This window comes from Drosophila miranda, chromosome 2, assembly GCF_003369915.1.
Source record: "Drosophila miranda strain MSH22 chromosome 2, D.miranda_PacBio2.1, whole genome shotgun sequence".
NCBI lineage: Eukaryota > Metazoa > Arthropoda > Insecta > Diptera > Drosophilidae > Drosophila > Drosophila miranda.
The window spans coordinates 21,641,405-21,654,896 of NC_046675.1; the positions used below are offsets into that span (position 1 = coordinate 21,641,405).

At 42.2% G+C, this 13,492-nt stretch overlaps 1 protein-coding gene across 4 annotated transcripts in view; it reads left to right on the forward strand.

The window, feature by feature from the left end:
• LOC108155748 (homeotic protein antennapedia) overlaps positions 1–4,509 on the forward strand; it is a 41,301-nt gene extending 36,792 nt beyond the window's left edge. For all 4 annotated transcript variants that reach the window (XM_017286778.2, XM_033388893.1, XM_033388894.1 and 1 more), the window contains one exon: positions 2,470–4,509. In XM_017286778.2, the coding sequence (XP_017142267.1) occupies positions 2,470–2,720 (251 nt within the window). In that variant the 3' untranslated portion in view covers positions 2,721–4,509. The remainder of the gene's footprint in view (positions 1–2,469) is intronic.
• The last annotated feature ends 8,983 nt before the right edge of the window (positions 4,510–13,492 follow it).

Here is a 13,492-nt window from a genome sequence, read left to right on the forward strand (position 1 = left end):
TGCCCATGACCATGCCCTCCCTGCAGCTCCAGTGGGCGCGGACAGCGAGGGGGGGAGAGGTTTACTGCTAATTATCTGCGAAAGCTGCTTCTGGTTACGTGAAAGGGGAAGGGCATGGAAATGGGTGTGGAAATGTAAATGGAAATGGGCTTTGTCTGGGAGTGCCGCATAGATGGGGAAAAACATCTTTGTTTCAAAGGAAATTGTCGAGGGGAAAGCGAAGGGAAGAGTTTTCCAATCCGTAGTACCCTTAAAAAACCATATATGTATGTATTCCATGTATGTAGGTTCCTTTCTCTCCCCCCTCCCCTTTTTGGACATCATCTGCGTGAAAGTCCAGCCTCATTTATTCCGCTCTTAATCCGCTCCTAATACTCTTTTGGACTTGCCGGATTCTATGCCCCACTGGTGCAGTGGTTGCTGGGACAAAGGGGTGTGGTGTGGGGCGTGGGGGATGACCACGCACGCTTTTTGCCACAAATCTTTCAAGATTTTTTTTTTGATGCCGCGACTCTCGTCTAACTGATGATGATTAAATGCGAACGCCTCGGGTTATAGACATGGCATCAGTCGTGTCATTTAAAAGAAGGTAGCAGCGCTCTGCTCTGACCACCGCTGTGTCGACCCCCCACCCCCCTTCCACACAGCCACCACCCCCCCGGGTTCTATGCGATTCGGATTCGCGCGCCTTAATGGATGCCGCACAAAAAACCGAGGGAGGGGAGGGGACGGTGGGACGGGAAAAAAACTTATATATAAAAGAGCTTATGATGTAATGACCTCGAGCCAGAGATGGACATAAAAATGTAAAAAAGAAAAACACATTGGTCGAGCGAGTTGAGCAAGACAAATGCTGAAGATGTTATTAAAAAATAGTTAAGGCAGTTGTGGCCGCACCGCCCCGCCCACCCCCGCTGCACCCCTCTCAGCCGGTATCTAGGGGGCATGGCGGGCACTCCAAAAAGTCTCTCCACTGATTGCCGCTTGGCGTGGCACCGCCGTCTTTTGGCTTCGACCGCAATGCCAATGCTGCTGTGGCCGCCTTTCAATTTCCGGTCGAATATTTTCAGGAAAAACAAAAAATGGCTTCACACGCTACCAAACCATTTCAATTAGAGGGGTAGGGGGGGGGACCAATGTCCAGACTACGGCAATGGCCATTGACAATTATAATATTTGCTGCGTATTATATTTGACATATTTTTCCCGTACCTCCCTCGACATTTTCATGATTTTTCCCTGCCTTCAGCAGCAGCAGCAGCTCTTTTTTGTCATTACCAAAATTATAATTATAGTAAGTGTCATTAGGCGCCGAACTCATTTGGTTGGTTGCTTTCCAAGTGGAGTACGAGGGGTACGGGGGGCAACTCCCATAATTATGCCGAATTATTTTACAGTTGTGCCCCGGCTACCGTGCGGTGAAAGAGAGAGAGAGAGGTGGATTGAGGGCTGAAGGGAAGTTCGAAGGTGAAACTGCACTTGACTGAATCACTGCCATGATATCTTCGCCCCCTCCGGTTTACGGACAGAGATACCCCTCAGACGGAGGGACACACAGGCGGAGACAGGGGAGACCGCATCGGAGCCATAATTAGTTACCTTGTCCGTTCGCCGCTTGATGTCCATGAAATCTCCACCAGGGTTTAATCCAACAGTGAAACAGGAATCAAAAAGGAACGACAGATGGATGCTCTTTCGACGATTGAAAGCAGAAATGGGAATACCTTTGTGGCGAAAACCTTTTAAGGGAGATTACTCAGGGAACTTCTTGCTTTAAGGAAGGTATTTCTTTGATATGAGTCTTTGCCACTCCTTGTACCCCCAGAGGATACCAAAAGTTTCTTAATTTTGATACGTTTGTTGTGAAATACAGGAGGATCAATAAAAGTATACGATTTCCCAAAAGTTTAACTCTTAAAACCAGAATTATTCCCTTCAAAGTTCAGTCTAATATTTTCCGATATTTAGGACTTATAATTTCCTTCAAAAAACAACTATCTATGATCTCTCTTATAATCGAACTACCCCCCGAGGAAGTGTAAAACCTTAAGAATTAAATCCAGAGTTCCTATCGGGTTGGCCGCCGCTCTCTCGGGCCTCTCTTTGGTTCGGTTCTTTTTTTTGACAAGTACAAATATCCGAATTCGGTAAGGTTGTCTTTTAATCAGCCTCCGCCTGGGCCTCGGCCTGAGCGCCTTTGCTTCATGTGGTTTTGGGTTCCCCTTTTCGTTCTGGGGGAGAGAAAAGAAACAAAAAGATACACAAAAATGTGTATATTATGTGTATGTTCTTCCCCTTCCCCCTACTCTTGTTGTTGTTGTTGTACTCGTACTCACGTATGCATTGTAGTTGGATCTTGGATCTGTAGAAAATCTGTAGTAGTAGATGTTGTACATTGGCCAGTGAAGCATTGCATTGATTTTAATTGTGAATATTTTCGCTCTCTTTTTCTTTTGTTGGAACCAACAGAACGCAAACGTGGAAGGCAGACGTACACACGCTACCAGACACTGGAGCTGGAGAAGGAGTTCCATTTCAATCGGTACTTGACGCGTCGGCGACGGATCGAGATTGCGCACGCCCTCTGCCTGACGGAGCGCCAGATCAAGATCTGGTTCCAGAATCGTCGCATGAAGTGGAAGAAGGAGAACAAGACGAAGGGCGAACCGGGTTCGGGCGGCGAGGGCGATGAGATCACGCCACCCAATAGTCCGCAGTAGACAGGGAGACCGAGAGAGAGAGAGAGAGAGATCGGAGGAGAGACGCATTGGACACACACACTATTAAATGAATTTCTATCCTAAATACAATTTATGTTTATTTCGGAGAGCGCAACAACAGAATTTACTTCGATCCCAGAGGACTATCTATGTATCTATGTACTACCCCATGTATCTATGTATCTATCCAAACCAATCCAATCGAATCCAATCCGTTGAAACTAAACCTAAAGAAAGAAAGAAGAATAGAAAAGAAAAGAAGAGAAGAGAAAACTATACCTACAACTTAGTTAATTGTTATTATTTTCTACTTATTATTTAATTTTACACGAATTGCAAATGGAGAAAGGATAGGCGTAAAGATAAACGATAAAAGATAAAAGATACAAGTAAAGCGTAAAACTCAAACAAAACCAACTCATGTGACCTCAGATCTAAATAAGCTATATTTAAATATAATGCATATACATATATACCTATGGATAACTATACATGATACCAACTAAAGCTAAAGCTAAAGCTAAAGCTACAGGCTAGGCAAGGCAAGGCAAGGAGTTATATGAGAAATAAATCTATATATGAAGCATATATACGTACGTACTACTACTATATACACGATAACACTAGTTCTATGCGTCATAAGTAACTGTACGATTAACTTATATATACACCCCCCCCATCACCCTCTAAAAACCCCTAAAACTAAATCAATGTTTGTAGCAATCTTAGCGCAAAATAAATAAAAACAAAAACGAATAAAAACAACACCCAAAATGGCGTTAAAATCCATTTGCATTGAGAATTCCCCATAAAATAGATTAACAGAAAAACTATAATAGAGATCTTTTGTGTCTGCAAATTTAGACAAAGAAAAGAAATACCAAAACCAATGGAAAGACGTTGCTTAAAGTAAACAAAAACGTTTTACATATACAATAACAAAAAAAAAAAACTATAATAAAAACAAACAAAAAAAAAACAAAAAACATTTAAAACAAAATTTGTATAAAATATTTTCGGCCACTTTTGAACTTTTGAAAGTCTCTTTCTACCCATGGAAATTTGAGAGACCTTTTAATTTCGTTTTTGCGTATGTTTTCTTTTTAATTTCTTGTGCAATTTTTTAGTTCTTGCAAAAAATAAAACTCGAATTAGGTCGTAAAGGATATAAAGTATACCGAAATGCAACAAAACAAAACAAAACAAAGAAGAATATTGGCAAAAATGAAGATGAAATTTATATTGTTAACAGAAACGAAGAGAACACAAAGAATATGTATAAATAAATAAAGAAAACAAAAGAAAACCCATGTAAAGTAGATCAATATTAGAGGATGATAAAGAGAGATCGGAGGAGAGTCCCAATTTGAATGCAGAACGATTTCTATCTATATAGTTTATCGCCTAACAAAAACCACTATATGAATGTATGTACGTAACTCAAACTCAATTTCCACAGCTGTGGAAATCCATATACCAAAGCAAAGAAAAAAGGAAAATGAATGGATAGCAAGGGAACTAAAACTATAAAGCATCGTATGTTTATATGTAGATATATATATAATTAAACACAAAACACCTAAGCATAAAGCATGTAACTTTGTAGAGAAAGAGTTTCGTTTTGTAAATCCCCAAAAAAACCAACAAAAAACCCCCCCAGACCCCAGTCAAAAAGTGGAGGAACCATTCGGGAACCATGAGAGACGGAATATTCCACTCAATCCAGATACGTAACTTTCGGCCTCATTCTGTAAGAAACTAAACTAAGTTTCAAATCAAAAATGGAAAAGAATAAAAAAAAATTGGAGAATTGGACAAATAGAATGTAGAAATTCACAAGAAACAAAATTCGAATGCGTTGATTTAAAACTAAATATATACTCAAACATTTATGCGAAATTGAGAGGGAAATGAAATGAAATGTGGAAGCTAAATAATTTGTTGTAAATAAAAATTAAATTTTAGTGTAAACAAAGAGAACGATAAAGGAGGAGGTGAAGGATGATGATGATGAAGTGCTGCGAAAGCGGCAAAGCGGAAAAAAGCATAAAGAAAAACTATAATTAAATTACAAATGAGATTTTGTTTTTATTTGTAATATTTATAATAAAAATATAGTATTTAAAAATTTAAAGCGAATATTGTATTAATTTAAAAAGGGGTTTTTTGGTTTATTGGGAGATTTCCGTAGGAGGTGAGAGGTACGTATTATTATTCCAAACAAAAATTGTTTTTTAAATAATATGTTACTTGTATTTCCAGTCTTTTGAATGATCTATAAACTACTGCCCGTCTCTAGGCCAATGATTATGTCAGAGGGTAAGCCACAATACGACAATGTCTGTGGAATCAAAAAACAAACTAAAGTCTTTGCTTCTCTTGCAGCTCCATTTATGAAACGATCTTATTAATCTGACATCATAATAAGCGATTAATCAAGTGGCATTAACAAAGCCCCTGACCAATGGCCAGACACCTGAGGCTGAGGCAGTGGCAACCAGCACGATCGGCAGCTGCTACAGCTCCATATCCACCCGCATCGCACACTGTACGACACACATCTCTCGAGGGAGCGAGCGAGCGAGCGAGTCAGAAGCTCAAACAAATTGAATTCGCATTGTTTGCATAATCGCTGGCCATTTGTAAAGCCGTATTCGAGTGAATGTGCTCACGTTTATGTCACAGAATCGAAATGAATAATTTCGTGCAGAATTCCCAGGGAGCAAGCCATTTTTGAGGTGTTTTCAAATGGAGATCTTACACTACGCCACAAGCCCCATCCCCATCCCCATTCCCATCCCCATCCCTAGTTGTCATAAATAGTATTTGTGGATCTTGAGCAGCTGCCAATTTGTACTCACGGATGCGAATGCGAATGTAAATATGGCAATTCCATGGCTAGTATTCCCACAAGATTTTCTGCCAAGTTTCTGGCGAGTTTCCTATTTGGTTTTCGGTCTGCTGAAGTTAATTAAAAATGGTTCCTTGTTTGCCCTCAAATAGAATCCTCCCCACTCACTCATCTAGAGGTGGAATATATGCTAATCTATATTTACTATATCTATGCAAATTTGTATATTCGTTGGGGTGTGATAATGAGTTGTATGGATTATTGCCAAGATACATATTTCTGTAATTTCATGTAAATTATCCATTATTTTTTGTATCAAGCGTTAAATATTGTATTATTATGATAGACAATCTAGAGAGAAATGTATTTATGCATATTATTAGTTGTTAAAATAGCCTTGCATTAGTCATACATATTGTTTGAGATTCTATATATAAATAGGTACCATTTTGAGGGCCTTCAACGCAAAATTTCTTATGTATTTTTATTTTATTCGTGTAGTATGAGAGATGCTGATGAAAAAAGAATTTTCATTTCAATTTGAGGACTAAATTTAGCCTAAAATTAAAACCCATAATTTCTGCATAGACCTACACACCTAGATGCCTAGATTGACACCTGTTTCTACCTTTTAGTATCAAACTTCATCCAGAAACTATATGAAATTCTGATAAACTACCTTCCCGTAGCATCCCGCCATCTGCATTCAGGAAAACTGCAACATTTGGGCCCCAAACCATCGGACTCTTGGGCCAATAGCAGTCGTATCTACCACTTGAAACATCTCACACTTTGCTCGAAAGCGATAGGTACTCGTAGATAGAGTGAGAGAAAAACTATCAATAATCACTTCGCTGGAATTAAGACAACACTTCAAAAAAACTGAAATATATCATTAATTACTCGAAAAGCAAGCTGGAAACTGGCTGAAAAAGATGTCAGAAATCCACTCGAGCCAATAATGAAGACTACGAGATACATATGTATCTGCGAGAGCGGACGGACAAGTGCGTGTCTGTGACTGTGACTGGGTGTGTGTCTGAGTCTGCGTCTGGGACCCGGGTTCACACAATCCATCAATCGATCGACGATCCATCAAGGCGATATTGAGCGTCCAAGGCGGCTGCCAGAGGCACATAAATCATGTGTGAGAGAGAGAGAAACGATGATAATTAGAAATGAAGAACAAAACTTCAATTGAGTTGTTCAACACTAAAAGAGAAGGGCCGGGCCAAAAGCAAATATTTGCCCGATGGCCAATTGCCAATTGCCAGTTAAAAAAAAAAAAACAAGTTGAAACCCGACAATCGTCGGGCAATTACAAGGATGGAGCTGGAGCAGGAGCAGAAGCATTACACATATCCTGCGCTGGCTGGCAATCACACAAATGAGCCTCTAATAGAATATTAACTCCCAAAAAGCGATTCGGGCAACCGCCTAACCAAATGCAGTGGTTATGGCTGTCGCTGTCGCTGTCCCTGTCCTTGTCGCTGGCTCCAGGAATGATTATGGCTGGGCGAAGAAGGGAGAACTGGAGATGGAGAGCTCTCCAGCTCTCGAGGCAGCAGCAGGTAAACCTGGCCCAAAACCAAACCAGTTCTGGAAAACCAGCAGCGGAGCAGCAGGCAGCTCTGAGAACCCCGAATCGAAGTCCGGTTTTGAGTCGAAATTGAATTCGATGTTCGAACATTCGAAGATCGCACCCACACTAGTGCATCGCCGGGCACCAATACACTCGCAATCCACCTGAGAGCACACCCATACCATGACAGAACCGTCTCTAGGGTTCGCTCTCTCGCTGCTGCGGCCGCCGCCGCCAAGGGTTTCGGTTTCGACATCGAAGTTTTTGGATGGTTTTCGAAGAGTCGGCCCTGGACCTGGACCCGGACCTGGTCGCCGGCCCGGCCCGGCCCGGCAGTTCTTCTTCCACGCACACCGCATGCGCATCGCGCAGCAAACGGAACAGACAGGCAACATAATGTTGCCTCTGAATGTGGCAGGCAGGCCAGGCCAGGCCAGGCCAGGCCGCATGGCCGCGCTCTATAGAGGTGCACTCTACGCACTCACTTGCGTGGCATACACTTGTCGGCCTGCTCGCACCCGCATGCGCGTCGTGTGGCCCCGCCCTCGAGTTTCGAAATACTTGAATGATTTTCAATATGGCCGCCGTTTTGACAGCTCCAATTGTTGTTGTTGCCAGATGCGCCATGCCGCGCGCTGTGGCAGACATTTGCCGACGATTTTGGACGATTCCAAGCGGCGGCGGAGACCACTTGCCGCCGGTGCCGCCGGTGGTTCCGTGCAACGAAACAAAACGAAAATAAATTGAGATCGAAATGCGAATTTAAATGAACAACTTAATTAAATGCCTAATTTTATGGAAAGCTCTCTGTGATTTGATTTCATATTTAATGAATAATAAAATTGTTTATGAAATTGATAAATGTTCTTGGTTTTTTATCATTCGAAGTGGTTTATGCGAATATTTACAAATTCTAAAGTCAGATCTAAAGATTTAAAATGACAATTACTGAGTATAATAGTTATTATCTTTAGCTATAGCAACAAATGAAATTAAATGAGACATATGAAATATCATTATTTTCTGGAGGAACCCTTAGGTTCTTAGGGGAAATTTCTGTGTCGATATATATATTACTCTGAGAGCCAAATAAACATTTTATATATGTTGGTATTTGATGATCTTTAATATAAATTAATATTGTTTCGTGATTTACGTTCCTCAATGAGATCAAATAATATTCAGGAGGCAATCAGTTCCTTGATACATATTTATGTTGATCATTCAATGGTTTTTGTACAGCTTGCAAAATTTCCTAAAGCCTTTACTGTGGTTTGGCTTTAAAATGCATTCGAAAAACAGTTTTAACTGCTCCGATCTATGCATACAAATTTAAATATCTATCTAAATTATTACATATATTAGCTATAGTCAATAGGAGTCGAATATCTCTCTATTCTATAAGAAAGTTTTGGGTCGTCGTCGTTCTCGCGAGTACGGGAAGCGAGTGACCCGGGGTTTAAGGCGCTTTCCCTCTAGAACTCCTACAAATAACTTCATGAATCCATCTTGATCACATTTCACCCAATTTAAATCAAAGAAAACACTCTCCATCTTCTATAAAAGAATACCTGATTGTGCATTCGATTTCAATTATCACCACCAACTGTTGATTTCTGTTGAGGGGATACAATAATCCGTAAAGAGTGGGAACATCATATATAAATTTCCTTACGATTCTACCCCGTACATCTCAATCTTTTTGTGCGATATTGCTGGCCATTAAAATTAAGTAATTTGAAGACAGAAGGCAGAGGGAAATGTTGTCACAACATTCCAGTAATTACCCGTAATGCCCAAAGAACACAACAATCCCGACGACTGCCACGACTGCCACGACGACGACGATGTCGCTAATGATCGAATCATTTCGGATAATGGCCCAAACCGAAGCAGAGAGCTGAGAACTGTATCTGAAACTGTATCTGTTGGCCATAAGAAAGGCCAATGACAACAACAACAAAAGCCAGAGAGAGAAGAGCAGAGAAGACACCGAAAGTCAACTGAAAATCGAGCTGCAGATGTAAGTAAATCAAATAAAATCACGTGTCATTTGTCTCGGCGACTCATTGAAAGATAAGATTTTCGGTAGCAGCAAGCACCAGGCACTACATGTTCAGGGATACCGTGGGTTAGGAGCGGCAGCTCCTGAAAGACCTCAAAAGACCGCTCAAATGCACAAAAATGAAGTGCGTGGCCATTAATCAGAGCTTTACTAAATTTAATATGCGGTTAAAAGTGCTAATGACGCTGGTCGGGCAATCGTTTAAGCCTCATCCATGCCCTCATCCTCCGCCTCCGCCCACACACAAAAACAAACTACAGGACAGCCGGGGGGAGGGGCACGGGTACGGCCACGGGGTCCAGGCACAGAACAGACGGAACCAAGCAGTACATAAAGTTTAATGAGGAACCACTTAACACTTTCAGAGCTTTTTACGTTTTGCTGTCATTAGAATGATTTTTGCCACTAACTACGATGCCAGGAATTGCACTGAGAGAAATTGTGGAGGAGAAATGGACATGGGATGGGGATTTTGGTTGTGGAAATGAAGCGGAATGCTTTGAAGATCAGATTTCATGATACTTCGTTTGAATACAAAGTAAAGGGGAAAGAACATTCCTAAACATTCCTGGTTTTGACCCTATTATAAATATTCGTAGATCTATACGAATTGTTACCACAATCAATAGTCCCAAATCTAGATTTATTGCAGAATATTTGATTTTGATTCCTCCCCAATGTAAAAGCAAGTTCTATAATCCTTTTCAAGATTAAAAGACCTTAAAAATGTCGAAAAATTTGTTGCAGTGCACCTGTCCTTTTCTTTCTTTGGGTATCCCTCACAGCCTGCGGCCAGTGCATATTTCCTTCCGAGTCGTCAGCGGCGGAGGCCAGCCACGTCGATGGCGTTGTCGTCATTATCCGGCCATGTTCGCAATATTGCACTCTCCCCAGCCCAGCCCCGCCCCCAACCATCCCACAGTCCGTCCGCCCGCATTTGGCACGAGGTCTGAAGCTGAAGCCGAGGTCGGGGGCTTGAGTCGGGGCCAGGGACTTACCTCTCTCACTGTTTCGCATTGGCGAAGGCGTCAGACTCGAAGGAGCAGCAGCAGCAGCAATCGCAGGGGGAAGAGGGGAGAGGAGGAGTACGAGTGCGGGAGAGTGGTTCCGGGATGGGGTTGGGGTGGAGCCAGCGCGTGTATTTTCAAAACAAATCGGCAACAATTTCATTAAATGAGTATCATATTAAATTTAATGATGCAGCCGTATTTCAGTTTTCGTTTCGCTTTCCGTGTTTTTCCTCTGCACAGTTTTTGTTCTAGGAAAAACGTGGCTAAGGATCCGGGAAGGAAGGACCAGGAGCCGGTAGCTGATTTCAGGAAATCTTCATTTAGGGATTGGGAGATGTAGAAATTGAAGTACTCTTCTGGATGTGATGTGATGTGATGAGGCTCCGCCGCCAGTTGTCAGCCCGGAATTTCTACTCCGAAAGTTATATGGATATATTCCACTTGTGGCCTTCGACTCTGATGAAGTGGCTGTCTGTCTCTCTTTCTGTCTGTCAGCCTCTTGTTGTGCTTCCCATTGCTGCTCCTCTCCGGTTGCCTCTCTGGTTGCTGCTTCCTGCTCCTTCTGGGGCTTCTGAGTGACGAATTGCCAACGAAGCTGGCAACGATTATGGATTGTAATACATCTAGCAGGTTGCACCTCATTGATACTTATCAGCCGGGGACCGGAAGAGTGTGGCCCTAGATTGACTTTTAATTATCACAGACGCGACTTTGCCCATTTGCCAGTCAATACATCAAAAAGGGCGGACTTTTAGAGGGAGGAAAACTTTGCTTGTGGAATACATAAATGATGGATCGAATATGTTCAAGGAAGTAGGGATTTTGAGGCATTTACTTGTAAGAAGTTTCCTAGACGGTTACCTGATCATTTCCCTCCGATATCCCCCCCCCCCCCCATATACCTTTATCCATATCTTTATTCTTCACATCTCCTCCTGAACTGTCAATTGCCTAACTAATTCCATGTCCTGTTCCATTTTAATGGCATCCAAACGCAACAAAATGGCGAAAAATCACAAAAACTAAAGCAAAAACTGTAAGACAAGGAAATAGAATAATGCGTAAGCTCACTCAAGTCCATTACCAGAGCAAAAGAGATGGAAAGCAGAGTTAAGGAAAGAGACAGCAATATCGATTGATGCATGACTGTTGGTTGGTGCGGGGAGGGTGCGGGGAAATTAACCAATTTATCTTTGTTTGCTGCACAACAAGAAGAAAAGCTGAAGAGGAAGATGGAAAATAAAAACAGGAAAAAGTTTACAAAAAAAAAAACCAACAACAAAAGGATCTGCAAGGATACATCAACAATGGCGACAATGACGACGACAAAAGCAAACCGAAATAAAAACTAAAAAAAAAGGGAGTACGGGGGAGCCCCAAGGAGCTGCACTGAAAGGATTCCGCCATTAGAGAAGGTTGGGGGGCTATGGGGGGTAGGGAGTGGGAGTGGGAGTGTATTGCCGCCGTGTGACACATTTCTGCTTTTAAGGAGGATTGCATTTGTTACGCGTGCGTTGCCTCCGCTACGGTTCAACGGCAATCGATCAAGAGCCAAACATTTTTCGGTTCAGTTCGGTTCGGCTTGGTCGTGGGGTAGTGGCTCCAGAAGGAGGGAATTTAGTCAGTTTGAGTGAGTGCACTCATATATTATTCGTTTGCTTTTCGGGTTCCTGCCTTGGCCTGCCCTGTCTCTGTCCCGCCTGCGTGTGGCATTCGCTGGGAGGACAACAAACAGCAAGGACAACGACAACGACAGCGGCAAGCACTGGTGTCCTGCCGCTAGACGGCACACTTTTGCCTCCTCCTGTCACGCAATGGTGCATGAAATTTGCCTGCCATCGCGTCCTAGGCGCACTTTCACTTTCTCCTCCCAACACAGAAAACAGAAACCCACACCCTGCTACTGCTGCTCCTGCCTTAGGTAACAGTTGCTGCTGTTGGCCTCTAATGTTATTAGGTCCTCTTCTGCCACAGCAAAGCCATTCCTCATTTCTACAGTTTTCCATTTTCCATTTTTCCCCGTACTGCACATGTGCTGACAGCAGCCTGTGGCTGCCTCCGCTCTCCCACTCTCTCTCTCACTCTCTCGCTCTCTGCGGCACTGCGAATATTACATGTCACTCTCCACATGGCCACGCATCCGTTGCATCCTGGTTTACATCCTGTGCCACACGGCTGGGCCATGGCTGGCAGCGTTGCAGAAAAAGCAACATCAGGAAATTAAATTCCATAAATCTTGACTAGTTATAAAGGAAGCAAAATCAGCTAGAAGGACGTGTACATTTTTTAATATCCTAAGTGGAGCAACATGTGGTTTAAGGATAGACATTTTAAAGCTTCGCTCAGAGCCGCATTTGCCCTCCACTCCATCAGGGCATCAGTGGATGCGGCCTCCATGTTTGATGCGACATGCGACGAGGCCTGTAAGCTGGACGCCAGAGGCACTCCACCGCTACCTCTACTCTGCGCCATCTCATCATCATTAGAAACTGCGAAATATCCACCAAATACGCCGCACAGTGGGCCATAACACTTGGTTAAATCACAAACTGCGGAACGAAGGGATGACAAGGATACAATACATGGTCCAAATTGAACTTTGATTCCGCTTCATATTGGCCCATGCATTCCTTACTAACGCCGTCGTAGATATAGTCGGCTTAGAAGCTATCGATATTAGCTTCGAAGCTTAGCGACTCCCACCAAAAACCACTGACGTCAAATTGGAATAAATCGAAATTCATGATTTTTCTTATTAAATGTTCGTTCTTTTTTATTTGTTTATTTTTCTTCCCGTTTTAGTGCCTATTCTATTCTAATCGATATAGCCAAATCAATGCATCATTCAACAAAAGAACTTTGACTTTACAAGAATAACATATGTATATTTCAGAATATTTATGAAATTTATCTTATATGTTCTTTGAATATTCCTTTACCCAAGGTTGGAAGCTCCTTCTGTGGATCGGTACGGTTTAGCTTTTAAAAACATTTAAGTGGCGCTACCCAAGGCTTTTTGTACCTGCGACAACCCTATTTTATCCTTTATTTCCGCAGCTTATGTGCCACATAATTGATTAAGTTGCATTCGAATTAAACTTGTAAAAGTAAAAATATATAGAAAATAAATAGGCGATGCCTGATGCAGGGGAAAATTGACTTTAATTGTCATACATTTTTGGACATCTAGTGTCCCTGGATTTTGACAGAATGACAGGAAAATCTCTGAATGGCAGGCTCTGCGTCAAGTGTCATTCTACATAT